This window comes from Taudactylus pleione, unplaced genomic scaffold (genome assembly GCF_031769625.1).
Source record: "Taudactylus pleione unplaced genomic scaffold, aTauple2 ptg000156l, whole genome shotgun sequence".
In the NCBI taxonomy this organism is placed as follows: domain Eukaryota; kingdom Metazoa; phylum Chordata; class Amphibia; order Anura; family Myobatrachidae; genus Taudactylus; species Taudactylus pleione.
Genome location: NW_028284558.1, coordinates 12731144 through 12747438, shown reverse-complemented (window position 1 = coordinate 12747438; position 16295 = coordinate 12731144). Strand labels below are relative to the sequence as shown.

At 46.0% G+C, this 16295-nt stretch overlaps 1 protein-coding gene across 1 annotated transcript in view; it reads left to right on the top strand.

The window, feature by feature from the left end:
• The window catches only part of LOC148521649 (bile salt export pump-like), a 144156-nt gene extending 134290 nt beyond the window's left edge, over positions 1-9866 (top strand). The window contains exons 26-27 of the mRNA XM_088474902.1: positions 8164-8310; positions 9666-9866. Of these exons, the coding sequence (XP_088331028.1) occupies positions 8164-8310; positions 9666-9866 (348 nt within the window). The remainder of the gene's footprint in view (positions 1-8163; positions 8311-9665) is intronic.
• Positions 9867-16295: the final 6429 nt, after the last annotated feature.

Below are 16295 nucleotides of genomic sequence, written 5' to 3'. Positions count from 1 at the left end.
GTTTGTAAATGGGGCCCTATTTCTTTATTTATTTTTTGTTATGGGAATTTAACTTATGAACCTAGGAAGTATGGCCCTGATTCAGAGCCGGACACTCTGACAGAGCGCTCACTCTGAATCAGGGCCAGGCTTTATTTTTTTTAGAGCGGCCTCCTGGCCGCTTGCATAGCTGTGGGTGACCACCCACAGCTATAGCGAGCGGCCAGGAAGATGGTCGCAATGGTCAAGACCATCGCGACCGTCAGGCTTGCAACGAGACCCTTGTGGTAGGGTCTCGTTTCCGCAAGCCCCAGAGATATTTTTTTTATTACAGGTGCATGCTGTAGGTGCGTTTTTCATGTTTTTTAAAACTCCACTTTTGTGATTTTTAACCATACTTGCACCCATTTTCATTTACCCCAAATTTAGTGGGACTAGTTATTTTCCCAAAAAACCTCCCAAATGCTGTTCTTCACCACTTGTGCACAGACGCTAATTAGCAGCTAATGAGAGCTTTTAAGGACCCCAAATACCTTCAGCAGAGCTATTCAGGGACATTTACAATGATCCCCAATGTTAGTTCATCTTTTGGGGGGTGTCCGACTGATTTCCCCAAATCTGACAGCACTTTTGTGTTTCGCCGGGTGCCGTTTTCCCCAGCGATGACGGCGAAAACCTCGCCAGCGATGACGGCGAAAACCAGCGATGACGGCGAAAACCTCGCCAGGCGAAAAGTACTTGATTTTTCGCACCTAATTGAATATGCACCCAAGAATTTGGTATCACCCAGCACATATTAAAGTATAAAAAATAACAATTTCTCAGTGCTTAAGATAGCACATATGAACTCCAGGCAAAACACTGACACATGGAAAGAAAGGAAAAACACTGATTAGTATACAATGGGGAATGTATATAGCACACTTGTGACTGAATGAAAATTCCTTCAAATCACATTACAGAGGACACCATGATCCCTGCACATTACTTGTGTGCATGCGCCTTACAGTGGCAATGACAGTATATACCAATGTTTTTCAGAAACAAAGGAGAAAAAAACATATATAGTGATGTTCAATAAGACTATTTTCATTAATAAATAACTGCGATTATAATTGCTCTCACAAACATATCTGAAAGATAGGCGTGTCTAAATATAATTCCTCCTCTTATTCTCCTGCATGTATTCCTGCATGTATTCATCATATGGAATAAGGAGAGAGACATCTAGTACATTACCTCTTATATACTTTAATCAAATCCAAATATACAACACACTTACAAACAAAATCATTAATACAGGAGTTGCATCCCCAACTTGCAATTAAAGGAAAGAGTTTACCTCTTGTGTTAAGGTGCCCATCCACTAGACGATTAAATTGAGCGATAACGATATCGCTATTGTTCAATTCGTTCACAAATGGTTTGCAAAAATGTCTAAAACAACCAGTGATGCGCGCTCCCGCTGGCCGTTTAGACATCTATCATCGGGCAAACATGCCGGACAACCTGACGATAGCGTCAGGTTCAGCGTGTTTGCAGATGATGGATGTACCTACACTGAGCGACTGCTGGTTCATTATAGGCACATCACAGACTGACTAACAACTGCACGATTACAATGTCATAATCGTGCAGTCGTTTTCATGTCTTCTAGTGGATAGGCACCTTTATGGTTCGGTCTTCATACAACTTACGAGAGGTGAGGGTAATGGAAGTACATGAAGAGGTGACGAGGCAGCTTGGGGGAGATGTAAGAAGCTCAGAAACGGTATCAGCACATGTTATGTGTGCTGATACCTCTTCTAGCCCGATGTATGATCGGGGTTTTGGCAGTAAATGACAGGGGCGCTGCTATCTACAAGATAGCAGCGCCGATAGCCTAGCCATGTATGCACGGTCAGACCGCCTGACCGGTCGGCCCGCTGTAGCTGTCGCTATCGACAGCTACAGCCTGGCGCTGTCCTATCCCCACAGCAGTCCCTGCTGCGGCGGCTGCCAGCTCCAGGCTGCACGCGGGGATCTCACAATACTTGCGAGATCCCGCGCATGCTCAGTGGAGCCGGCCGGGACTGAGACACAGCGCATCAGCACTAGGCTCTAGCGGGTAGCGCCAGAGAGGAGAGTTATCGCTTCCCCGCTCCGGCCGATGAGATGTTTATACATCTCATCGTTAGTGCTTCCTGCTTCGCCTCGGTAAAGAGGCAAAGCAGGAAGCGATATAGTGACACGTTAAGTGCCGCTATAATACATCTACCCCCTTGTCTTTTGTGAACACAGGTTTATTAGAGGGTCAGCAGGGAACTTGCATAGATAACACACCTCACCCAATGAGGCAGCCTTCTTAATGCAATTCCAGTGGGGAAAACACAGAGATTACACATATTAAGCAAATACTTGCACGATACTACACAAATTTGCATAATGTTACTTAGGCAGTTGAACAATATAAATATAAAGCAACTTTTATGTTATTATTCACAGTTGAATGCATTACTCATTGAATATCCCTATTCCACACAGCTACACACTTCAAGAAATCAATTCTGCAGTAATGACTGTACTGAACTTGCTAATAGCCCCAAATATTCATATGACCTGAAACACATCACACTATGGGCCTGCCCGTCTTTGCTGCTGCAGCTGGTGGAACTCTAATAGATCAATTTGTTTTTACCATGGTACTAGTCCCACTTGGTGTGGCTTTTGTTAGTATCAACTCGAAAAGGAAAGATTCGCCAATACTGTATGTATATGGGAGTCTTGCACGCAGTACAGCAATTCAACCACTTGATGTACACATAGCTTTTCTCACAATAGGCACACTCTGGGCCTGATTCAGCTTTGGGAATAGAGTGAGGATTATCACTGAACTGTTTACCTGGACAAACCATGTTGCAATGCAAGGGGTGTAAATACATAATTTTTTTGTATGTAGTGTAAATGCTGGCTGCTTTTTTATGTAGCCCACATATACTGCACAGCTTTATTATTACCCTGCACTTTAGATGTCAGTTTGGACCAGGCTTGCCTACCCTCCCGATTTGGTCGGGAGCCTCCCGAATATCGGGTGCTGCTCCCGACCCCCGGAAAGGCAGGCAAGCCTCCCGGCTGCCGCCCGAGCCCCCTCTACCTCATAGAAACCCCCGCAGTGAGAGGGGCCAGTGACGCGATTCGTGCTAAATCGCATCATCATGGAACCGCCCCCTACTTCACAATGCCAATATTTTCGTCATTGTATAGAGGGGGCGGAGCCACAATCATGCGGCCCCGCCCCGGCTCCACCCCCAATGCCTCGTAAATACCCGGCCATGCCCCCCGCTGCACGCAGACATTCAGCTCCCTCCCGGAAGGAGGGAGCTGAATGTCGGCAAGTACGGTTTAGACATCTCCCTCCCAAATCTAAATCTCTCTGCACATTTTAAATCTGCCCACCTGCAGTACAGCATGGTTTCACCAAGATGATCAGTTAAGTGCTAAATCTCACTCTATTCCCAAAGATGAATCAGGCCCTCAGTTCACTGGCAATCAGGATTATTCAATGGTCAAATGCAACTATCACTAGTAAATGGTCCCGCAATTCTATCCCAGGCCACTGGGGCTATGTTGTCTCCATTAAGTAGTATACTCCACTCTCAAGTATCAAAGGATCACTGGTGCCGTGAATGACAGTCCTTGTGTGATCCGGAAAACATGCAAAGCTAACAGTAATAAAGTTGGCCAGTGAGGTAGGTAACTCATATACCATGGAAGTGAAGATAACACTGAGATTTCACTGTTTCACAAAGCGATATTGGTAAGTCCACTAGTATTAAATGTCAGTGCAGCTTTGCTATCGGTGCAATCAGTTTTCAACTCACCACACCTGTAGTTACTCCTGGGTACAGGGGCTATATATCTCTGCAACTGCTGGAGCTGTATGTCTATACTGCAGTTAGTCGGCGGCCATCTTGTTGGCAGAATTACAGCTCAAGACAGACTTGTTAGCCTGCAGCCATCTTATGGTTGGCAGAATGAGTTGTGGATGGCAGCAGGACGGCGCCTTGTACGAATATTGGCACTGGAGTGAGGGTGTTTTAGGGTTACCCTATGGTCCCTGCTGCTGTGGTGGTATGGGGCAGGGAGGATGGCTGCCCTGTACTGTATGCTGCTGCCGCGGCTGTGTATCTCTGCTAATGGCTGTTGCTGCGGTAGCCGTCTTAACAATGCGCTGCCCAGTGGTGCCCTTGGTCCCAGCTCCCCACTGCCGTGGCTCACCTGACCCGATCTACCTTCTGCGTGTCCCTGGCGTCCGTTCTCCTGGCTCGGCTGCTCCACAGCTCCCTGAAGCCTAGCAGCTTGGCGGTCTCAGGCTTCTCTCCTCACGTGCTGCACGCCACACACTCCTCTTCCTGGCCAATCCCCTGGCTTGAGAGACAGGAATGGCTCCTCCAATCAGCGCCCGCTGTCCCCGCGCTTCACACGTGTTGGAGGAGCCCTTCCTGGTCCAAGGCTGAATTAACCCCTCACCATCCTAGGGGTACTCGTTTCACGGGTGTCACACAGGCACATGAAATGATACAATATCTCCAACTCTAGAGCGTAGGTCTCCTTACACAAAATGAGCTTGAGCAGCAGTGTGATACTAAAGAAGCTCCATCCACTGTAAATCTCGGGAATGGATGTCTTTTTAAGTTGCAGCAGGGGCGCCGAGAGGGGGGGCGAGTACAAATTACCCGGGCCCGGGCTTGCTGCAGGGACCCGGGACCGCTCCCTCTGCCTCTTAAATCACAACAGCCCAGCACACGCTGATGTGTGCTGGCCTGCACTGGGAGACTGCTCGTGGCTGCTAAAGCAGCAGCCGGAGCAGTCTCCTATGCCTATGGGGGGAACGATCACGCTGATCGCGCCCCCCATTGGCTGTGTGCCGGGCTGAGGGGCACACAGCACCCCCCTCCCCAGCATGCAGCTGAAATAATTTGTTGTTGTTTTTTTCTAAGGGGGCATGGCCACCCCTTCCGCGATTAGGTCATGCCCCCTGTCACCTGGGCCCGGCGCGGCTCTCGTCAGCTCTGAGTAACAGCTGTTGGTATCTAAGCTTCTCCAGTGTAGGTCCACCACATTCACCACCAATGCATTTCGAAGTAGCCCACTTCTTTTTTCATCTGCCGGTACATTTTTTTAGGCATACAGTATATCATGTGTGTGCAAGAAGGCTAGTACAATGATACACACTACTGTATTTAGCTGTGTATTTAACCCTCCAGCTGATAGCACTTATCCTATTAGCAATACGGCCACATTATATAAAGTGACAGCCATCTATTTGCGTTGTGTTAATATTAGAATGAACCTCTATACACACCTTCCTATACCTTCTAATGTCCTGCCTATACCTTCTAAGGATGACGCTAATTTGCGTATGCAGTCACACCATAAATAAAGACTTAGACGTGGAATCTGTTTTTCCAAAGCACAAGTGATATTCAAGGTAAAAGTACAGTCAGTTACACGCTATGATCTGTTTACAAGAAGCGCAAATAAATCATAAAGTCACAAGGTACAGTTGATATACATATGCATGATTAAACTTCAAAATACAATGAGAGACACAGAGAGGCACACAGAGAGAGAGAGACACACGCAGAGAGAGAGAGGCACACGCAGAGAGAGAGAGGCACACGCAGAGAGAGAGAGGCACACGCAGAGACAGGCAGATCAAACTACAATGATAGAGATATCAATGTCTGCTGAGAGCACATGTCCAAGATGGCTGGTGATGGTGTGTGTGTGGGGGTTTGGGAATGATACATGCCCTATTGTCCAAACCGCATGGTCTCTAGACAAACTCCATTTTGAAAGTTAGAAAACCCATATTAAGTTGTAACTCTGTAAATCATATATCCATTAATGATCACAATTATAATAATTACAATATACCTATCTGAGAATTATAACTATACCCACAAGACTAGCAATTCACAACTTCCATTGAATCAAACACATGATTCAATGGGGAAACGTGGAGCACATGGAATTTCCTTTGTTCACCCCACATGGAGGTAGCCATCTTTAACAAACTGCAGACTATTCTTCCACACGATAATTACTTCTGACCATTCAAAGCTGTTATTAATTCAACTTCCATAATATAACACTGATACTAGCCTATGATTACATTCATGAGTATACAACACATACCAAGCCTATCTCTCCCAAGCAGTGATATTGTTCAAGCACATGGGAAGGCCCTAACACAGCTCACCAGAGGATCTCAAACAATTATATCAACCAGCATCAATCATTACAAATATTACAAAAACTCCATAATCAATCCCTTTCCTGCATGCTGCTAAAACAACCAGTATGAACAGACTATTGTACACTACAGTGTAGATGATAACATTACAGACTAGATCACATCATATCATCCACTGTGTGCTAACACAGACTTATGAATTCCCTTACCAAACTACAAACTTATTACAAACAATCTAGATAAGCTAATAACAGGTTAACACAAAACTCGCTACAGATACCCAAATAGACTAACTACAGTACAGTTTAACAACAATATACTTAGCCATGTTCCCGATTGAACAGAGTCCCATTGTTTTGGTTGTCTTGTGAGAGAGAACCTCTCTCCTCCAATTCCCTGCTCCAAGTGTGTCTCCTGGCCTGTGTGTTCTCAGAATGCATACTCCTCCCCCCACCTGTGAAACTCCTATCCCAACAGTGTGATACAAATGCTAAACAGGTCACTTCAAATGGACACAGATCAGCCTCCAAAAGCTTGTTGTCCCCTTATTCCCCCCTGCATGCATAACTAAGCTGCTAACATTTTACAAGGTACATTTTGGTGTTTTAACTCTCTACGGTCCATAAGTTGAGAATGCATGTTACGATCTTCACCCCGATGATACCGGAAAGCTGTTGAGAAAGTGTAGGTCAGTTCAATACCAAACACTATTTACTTATCATGTATAAATCCTTAGATATCAAATAGTCTTTATTTAATAATTACTGAATAAACCTTGACTAGGGAACCTTTTGTGTAAGTGTGCACGTTATGTTTTGTGTACTATGTGGTTTTGACAAAATAGCGCTGTGTTCCCTATTTCTAAGATGGAGTCTTGTCGCCATTCGCAAGATGGCGTCGCGCAAATCCTGTCTGCCAATCATCCGGCTTCGACAGTTACTTGACATTTCCATTTGGACTAGTGCAGGGAAGAAGATTCCCGTTTGAATTCTATAGGAAAAATAACATGTTTATATTCAATTTAATTTTATTTTTTTTGTCTTTGCAATTATACAGTATATTACAATTTTATATTACATTTTATAATTTAGCATTTAGTAATAATACTGTCAAGCCACGTTTACTCATTCCTTACACTTTCTCTATGTTGTGCCTACACTAACAAGGGGCTTGCTCTACATTTTTCCTATGCATTGGCGTATCTATAATGGGTACAGATTGTGCAGTGCACACGGCCCACATCAAACACCCTGTACCCATTGTTTAATCTTTATGTCTCCTGAGTCCCGTATCAACACTGCACATCACCAGGATATTGGTGTGGTGTCCATTTTCCCGGAGATTTGAGCATGCGCAGTAGAGGTGTGGGCACTATGTTACTGAAGACCTGCACACGCGCAGTAGACACTGCCACAATTCCTGAGTCTACTGCACCACAGAAAGGAGGGGGCCAGCACGCAGTAGTCCCCACACAGACACCCTCCTTTCTTAAACCACCCCTGTTCCTACAACAACATGGGGCATAAGTACAGTGTACACATTCTTATGTTATTTTACACTTCCTCTAATCTTTCCTACAACAACGTGTGACATAAGTATATGCAGTTCTTGCAATCTTTACATTTTCCCATGTCTTCCCTACACCACATGGGGCATAAGTATACACTATTCTATGTTATCTTTAGACATTCTCCATATCATCGTTATACTACATGGGGCATAAATATACATAGTTCATGTTATCTTTACACTTCCTCTAAATTTTTCCTATGCCAATATTTGCATTTATATTTGCACATTTTTGAAAGTTATTGTACTTTATAATAAATTCTCGCCCTGTGTTTTGCTTATGCAGGTGTTTGGAAAAGAAATGTAGTACAAACAATAGTTTCTTAGGAAAACTTATACAAACTAATGTACAGTATTTGTCTTTGTTTCCTCTATAGAAATATGAAACTAATGTTGGAATACAAGGATCCCAGCTCTCCCGTGGGCAGAAACAGCGCATTGCCATAGCCAGAGCTATTGTCAGAGATCCTAAAATTTTGCTTTTGGATGAAGCTACGTCAGCCTTAGACACTGAGAGCGAAAAGGTTTGTGCTCTAGTACTTTGTCAAATTCGATTACAAGAGAGAGGTCATGATTACTAAAATGATCAATTCTGTATTTGGTGATCTTTGTTTATTCAGTACAACTTCATTTTACTGACATCCGGTGGATGGATGATCATTCTTAGGGGCAAACAGTATACTGGCCTGATGGATGGAGAACATCTATCAAAGCTGGTCTTCAATAGCAAACATAAAAGAAGTTAGATGTGATTATTTGATCACATATCGGTGTGTTTGACACCAGTTTTTCCACACCAATTTGGCTGGAGTCTCAGTTACCACTACAGAGAAATAACTTAATTGTACCCCATGGACAAATAATGAAATAAATATGTGTACCCATTTGCTGAAAAATATTTATGCCCTATTATTATTCATATAAATAGTATTGGCTCCTACTGTAAAGTAATAAATAAATATTTCAGCCATAATGAGCAAATGAACATGAAATGTGCATTAACCCAATGGTTAGCGCACATCTCCAATTGTGCCGGTCTGCACCCATACTGTGCATGTGCAGTACAGGTCCTACGCACACAGAGCGGCAGCAGCCTGTCAGTGATTGACAGTCTGCTGCCGTTTCTGGGCGGGGAGGGGGCGGTGATGGCCTTCATTTCCCCAAACAGAGGCATGTCACCACCAGTGGGAGGGCATTAAGAGGCCTGGATCTGCATCGCCTGATGGAAATTTCCTGGTCTCTGCTGAGCAACTGCGTTCGCCAGCTTGAGTGACCCCATGGTCACTGAAGCCAGCATCGGAACACGCAGATGTTCCTATGCTGCGTCCATGGATAGAGTTGGAAACAGTAATGCATGCAGGAGGCGTGATGCCGCCTGCTGTACTACCATAACAGATAGCAATAGCGAGTGACATTGAATCACCCCCATGGTTCCAATCATTTCTAAGTAAACACAGATTGTTATAATTCTGTCCACTTCATCTTTTTGTCGTCCATATGTCCTCTGTTTTAAAGAATGATCACAATAGGTGAACAGACCTTCACCAAATGCTATAATACACACCTTAATACATTTTCATAACTTGACTAATACTTACATGCCTACTCTCCCGGGCTCTCAATTTTTCGGGATGCAGGCGCCATGTGACTTAGACGCATGCACTGTAATAAAAACATTGGCGAAATGCGTAAATATAGGCATAGGGTTCAACTCTGAATCAGGCCCTTAGATTCCTCCGTGACAGGGATTGTTATTAATGATGCAAATCACTTGAAGTTTTTATTCACTATTGAGATTTATTTTTACATGTATAATATTGATTTTATTTGTATGCATTTTCCATATTGATTTATAGCATGTCCTCACTTTATCTTGTAGTCTGTGCAGGAAGCGCTGGATGAAGCTAGACAAGGTCGTACCTGCATTGCCATCGCTCACCGCTTATCCACCATTCAAAACTGTGACATCATTGCTGTGATGTCTCAGGGAGTCATTATAGAAAAGGGCAATCATGAAGAACTTATGGCTCGGAAAGGTGCCTATTATAAACTAGTAACGACTGGAGCACCCCTAAGTTAAATGCTACCTGCCATATGTCCCAACTGTATCTAAAATGTATTATTTTTAATTATATATGTCCACACAAGTGAGGTGTATATTTTGTTATAACTGCAATATATGCTAATATGCCTTTACTCTATGAAATTATGTTTACTTAAATGTATTTCCAAAACCATATAGTTGCGTAGTCTTTGTTTCCTTAGACCAGTAGGATATTGTGCAAAACAAAAACATATTTGTGCATTACAGGGAAAAGTAGTTGTAATGTGACTTCCAGATTATCTTTGTGTATAAGGGTTTATGCTGCACGTCACTGTAAATTATGCACAATCTACCATTTGACACATTTTAAATTCATGCACCATGGAATTACATAAAAGTCATGTCACCTGTATTCTGCCTGTAGCGTCCTACAGCAGGGCCGAAACTAGGATTATTGTCACCTGGGGCAAGACAGTAATGTGGCGCCCCACTGGTAATTCCCCCATAGTAATGTCCCCTTCAGCAGTGCCCCTATAGTAATGCCCCCTGAGGTTATGCCCCTGTAGTAGTGCCCCAATAGTAATGCCCCTGTAGTAGTGCCCATATAGTAATGCCCCTGTAGTAGTGCCCCTATAGTAATACCCCTCTAGTAGTGCCCATATTGTAATGCCCCTGTAGTATTGCTCATATTGATGCCCTGTAGTAGTGCCCATATGGTAATGCCCCCATAGTAGTGCCCCTGTAGTGCCGCTTACAGGCTAATAAAAAACACATTACTTACCTTAAACTCGCTCCGACGTCCGCCGACGTCCGGTCCGCCCAGCTGCTCCTCAGAACTATGGGAGAGACATCATGACGTCTCTCCCATATTGCCCGTGGGGAGAGCCGGAAGCTGGAGTTCAGGAGGGAACTCCAGCTTCTTGCTACTGCAGCGCTGCAGGGAAGGAGCCGGTCGCCCGCTGGTAATAAAATCTCAGCGGGTGTCCGGCTTGGAGCCTCCCTGAGGCAACAGGCTGGAGGACACTGGCGGCGGGTGCAGCGGCGCACTCGGTGCACGTGCACCTCCAGCCCCCCCCCCTTTTTGCGGCCCTACCTACAGTAGGTAGGAAGTTCAGTCTAGAAATGGTTTCAAGAACAAGGCTTAATTACTGTATATCTGCAGTATACACCATGATTTACATTGTATTTTGTGAGCGAAGGTAAGGTACATATTCAATTGCCATTGTACTTCACTGTTATGGAGAATCTGAGGTTTGCAGATTTCACAGCCTGCAGATTTGCCCTTGGCTATCTCTTTTCTGATCATCTGCATAGTAGCACTTGTGTGTATGTTTGAAACTATTGTCAGTGGGTCTGATTCAGCAAGGATGCGAATGCAATAGCTATTATGCACGCAGTCTCAATGCGAAAGTATGCTAATCAATTGTGATCGCAATGCAATCTCAGCACAACATAAGGACGCTCACTTTACCTTACACACATCCGTAATGTTTAGCAGGACTGTGAAACCATCGGTACAATCGAGTACCATCACAGCCCCACGTACACTTGCACAAGCCTTACTCAGGAATTGCTAACTTCAGCACACGCTATAAGGCCTGAGGCTGAGTAGGGCATCGCAGTGGCTAATTTATGCACGCCCATGCAATGGCGTTCAAACGCACTGGCACGCCTGCATTCCTTGCTGAATCAGGCCCAGTGTTTGTTTTTGTCCTGTTTGTTGTATACACTAAGATCCACTGAAGTACTGAATTGTAAATATAAATCAAAGTGATTACAGTATGTTCATGTATAGCACTCTGGCTCATATAAGAATGTGCCTGGAATTGTATTAGAGTTGTCTACTTTTCCTTAACAAATCCTAGAGCTAAATCTTAAGCCAGGTACACACTATTCAATAATTGGCTGATCGGCCCGATAATTGGATAGTGTGGATGCAGGTAGCATCAGAGCCTTTGAAGTCGATCAATCGCTTCAAACACTCCTGCAACGATCAGATCAGGAAGACGGTATAGTATGTGCTGCACAAGCTATAGCGTTTATCTGATCGAGTAGTGTGTTCCAGGGTCATTTTAATAGAGTAAGGGGCCTGTGTGCAGACTCAGTGCGGGCCCCCTCCTCTCTCCAGCAGTGCCACGGTGGCCACTGGTGCAATAGATTCTGGCTAAGTGCCAGAATCTACTGCGCATGCTTGGATCTCCGGGAAATTGGCGCCTGTGCCGTTTTCCCGGGATAATAGTACTGTGCCTGCGCCAGGGTAGCCTACCCTCCCGATTCGGGCGGGAGCCTCCCGATAAACGGGTGCAGCTCCTGCCCCCCTGGAAAGGCAGGCAAGCCTCCCGCCTGCCGCCGATCCCCCGAACCCCCCTCCCCATTACCTGATAAACCCCCGCAGTGGGGGCGGCCGCTGATACGATGCGCATCATTTTGGCCCCGCCCCCTGCTTCGCAATGCCTTTTTTTCTGCATTGTGTAGTGGGGGTGGGGCTAAAATGACGCGATCGCGTGGCCCCGTCCCCTGTCACGCCCGCAAACCGACCTCAGCTCGTTTGGACCCGCCCCCTTTTGCCGGCCACGCCCCCTGTTCTGCCGATCTGGCTGCTCCCTCCCGGAAGGAGCAGCCAGATTGTCGGCAAGTATGGCCTGCGCGTATCACTGGGAAAATGGCCACCGCCATTTTCACAGTGATTTTTGTGCTCTGCAGCACCGGCCCCTGGAGACAACGGACTGGTAAATATAAAGACTATCTTGGGTGCAGGGTGTGCGGTGTGGGTGCCTCCATGTGTGCCGCACACCCTGCACCCATTATAGATACGCCCCTGGTTTGTTCTCAGCTTTACCCCTATGTGTACAGAAAGGACAGAGATGTATTCAAAGTAGGGGTGTGCACCGGCCACTTTTCGTGTTTTGTGTTTTGGTTTTGGATCTGGATCTTTCTTCGTGTTTTGGATCTGGATTGGTTTTGCCAAAACCACCCTTCCGTGTTTTGGGTTCTGGGTTTTGTGTTTTGGATCTGTATTTTTTTTAAAAAAAGCATAAAAACAGCTAAAATCACAGAATTTGTAGGTTTTTCTGCTCCTATGCTATTATTAACCTCAATAACCTTAATTTCCACTCATTTCCAGTCTATTCTGACCACCTCACACCTCACAATAGTGTTTTTATGTCCAAAAGGTTGCACCGAGGTAGCTGGATGACTATGCTAAGCGACACGAGTGGGCGGCACAAACACGTGACCCATCTAGGCGTGAAACTGCAGTGGCAGACAGGATGGCAGTTTGAAAAACTAGGCCCCAAACTGTACATAATGCAAAGAAAAAAAAGAGGTGCAAGATGGAATTGTCCTTGGGCCCTCCCACCCACCCTTATGTTGTATAAACAGGACATGCACACTTTAACAAACCAATCATTTCAGCGCCAGGGTCTGCCACACAACTGTGGCTGAAATGATTGGTTCGTTTGGGCCCCCACAAAACAAGCTGGCAATTAATGTGTCCCTGCACAAACTGGCTCTACGGAGGCAAGATGTCATCCTCATCCTCCTCATCCACCGATTCCTCACCCTCTTCAGTGTGTACATCCTCATCCTCACAAAGTATTAACTCGTCCCCACTTGAATCCACCACCACAGGTCCCTCTGTACCTTCTGGAGGCTGGTCTCCCTGGAAGAGCTGATAATTAATTTTGATGAACATCATCTTCTCCACATTCTGTGGAAGCAACCTCCTACGCCTTTCGCTGACAAGGTTCCCGGCTGCACAAAACACTCTTTCGGAGTACACACTGGAGGGGGGGCAACTCAGGTAAAATAGAGCCAGTTTGTACAGGGGCCTCCAAATTGCCTCTTTTTCCTGCCAGTACAGGTATGGACTGTCTGACATGCCTACTTGGATGCTGTCACCGATGTAATCCTCCACCATTCTGTCAATGGTGACAGTATCATATGCAGTGACAGTAGACATGTCAGAAATTGTTGCCAGGTCCTTCAGTCCGGACCAGATGTCCAAACTTGGTCCTGCCTGCCCTGCATCACCGCCAGCGGGTTGCTTAGGATACCTAAGTTTTTTCCTGGCAGCCCCATTTGCGGGAGAAAATGAAGAAGGAGCCGTTGACGTGTCACGTTCCGCTTCAGCTGACAGTGTGTTCACCAGCAGGTCTTTGCACCTCTGCAGGCTTGTGTCGGCCGGAAAGAGAGACACCACATAGGCTTTAAACCTAGGATCGAGCACGGTGGCCAAAATGTAGTGGTCTGATTTCAACAGATTGACCACCCTGGAATCCTGACAAAGCGAATGAAGGGCTTCATCCACAAGTCCCACATGCCGAGCGGAATCGCTCCGTCTTAGCTCCTCCTTCACTTTCTCCAGCTGCTTCTGCAAAAGCCTGATGAGGGGAATGACCTGACTCAAGCTGGCAGTGTCTGAACTGACTTCACGTGTGGCAAGTTCGAAGGGCTGGAGAACCTTGCACAACACGGAAATCATTCTCCACTGCGCTTGAGTCAGGTGCATACCCCCTCCTTTGCCTATGTCAAAGGTGGATGTATAGGCTTGTATGGCCTTTTGCTGCTCCTCCATCCTCTGAAGCATATAGAGGGTTGAGTTCCACCGCGTCACAACCTCTTGCTTCAGGTGTGGCGGGGCAGGTTCAAGAGTGTTTGCTGGCGCTCCAGTCTTCGGCACGCAGTCGCTGAATGGCGAAAGTGGCCAGAAATTTTTCGGGCCACCCAAAGCGTCTCCTGCACGCCCCTGTCGGTTTTCAGAAAATTCTGCACCACCAAGTTTATTGTGTGAGCAAAACATGGGACGTGCTGGAATTTGCCCAGATGTAATGCCCACACAATATTGGTGGCGTTGTCAGATATCACAAATCCCCAGGAGAGTCTAAGTGGGGTAAGCCACTGGGCGATGATTTCCCTCAGTTTCTCTAAGAGGTTGTCGGCGGTGTGCCTCTTACTGAAACCGGTGATACACAGCGTAGCCTGCCTTGTAACGAGCTGGCGTTTCTGAGATGCTGCTACTGGTGACGCTGCTGCTGTTGCTGCGTAAGGTGATACATCTACCCAGTGGGCTGTCACAGTCATATAGTCCTTAGTCTGCCCTGTTCCACTTGTCCACATGTCCGTGGTTAAGTGGACATTGTGTACAATGGCATTTTTCAGGACACTGAGGACACTTTTTCTGACGTTTCTGTACAGTCTCGGTATCGCCTGCCTAATGAAGTGGAATCTAGACGGGATATGGAACCGGGGACACACCAGCTCCATCAATTGTCTAAATCCCACTGCACTAATGGCGGATACCGGACGCACGTCTAACACCAACATAGCAGTCAAGGCCTCAGTTATACGTTTTGCTTCAGGATGACTGCTGTCGTACTTCATCTTCCTCGCTAAGGACTGTTGGAGGGTCAATTGTTTAGTAAAAGTAGTGGTGTTCCTACTTCCTCTCTGGGATGATGAACGACTCCCAGCAGCAGCAACAGCAGCAGCGGCAGCAGTAGGCGTAGCAATGCAGGATCCTCCGGAGGAATCCCGGATAGGAGAGTCAGTCATGCCAGTGACATGGCCTGCAGGACTACTTCAGATCCTGACTAAGGAGGAAATTGACGAGGAGGGAGTTGATGGTGTGGTTTGCAGGCACTTGGATACAACAGGACAACGGGATTTAGGTGTCCCTGGACTGCTTACGGTCTTAGCCAAAGTTTCTGAACTTGACAGTAACTTTTTATGAACGCGCTGCAGGTGCCGTATAAGGGAGGATGTTCCTAGGTGGTTGACGTCCCTACCCCTACTTATTTCACCTTTACATATGGTACATATGGCAAGACAGTTGTTGTCCGGATTTGGATAGAAATATTGCCAGACCAAAGAGGTGGAATGTTTGGTCTTCTGCCCAGGCATGACCGTGATGGGCTTTTTCCATCCCACGGACAACAACTGTCTCCCCCGGAGCCTGATTTAAACAAACCACATCACCATCAGAATCCTCCTCGCCAACTTCCTCCTCAGCGCCAGCTACACCAGTATCCTCATCCTGTTGTACTTCAACAGTGACATCTTCAATTTGCATATCAGCAAGTGGACTGTGGGTGCTCCTTTCAGCACTTGCAGGGGGCGTGCAAATGGTGGAAAGAGCCACCTCTTCCCGTCCAGTGCTGGGAAGGTCAGGCATCGCAACCACCACCACACTTGGACTCTCCTTGGGGATTTGTGATATCTTCTTAGAAAGCACAGTTCTTCGCTGTGCTTTTGCCAGCTTAACTCTTTTGATTTTTTTAGTGGGAGGAGGGCTTCCATCGTCATGTGAAGCTGAACCACTAGTCATGAACATACTAGGGATCGACCTTAGCCGTTCCTTGCCACTCCGTGTCGTAAATGGCATATTGGCAAGTTTACGTTTATCTTCAGCTGATTTAAATGTTTTTTTCAAGGTCATTTTCCTGAACTTTGTCATTTGGGATTGTA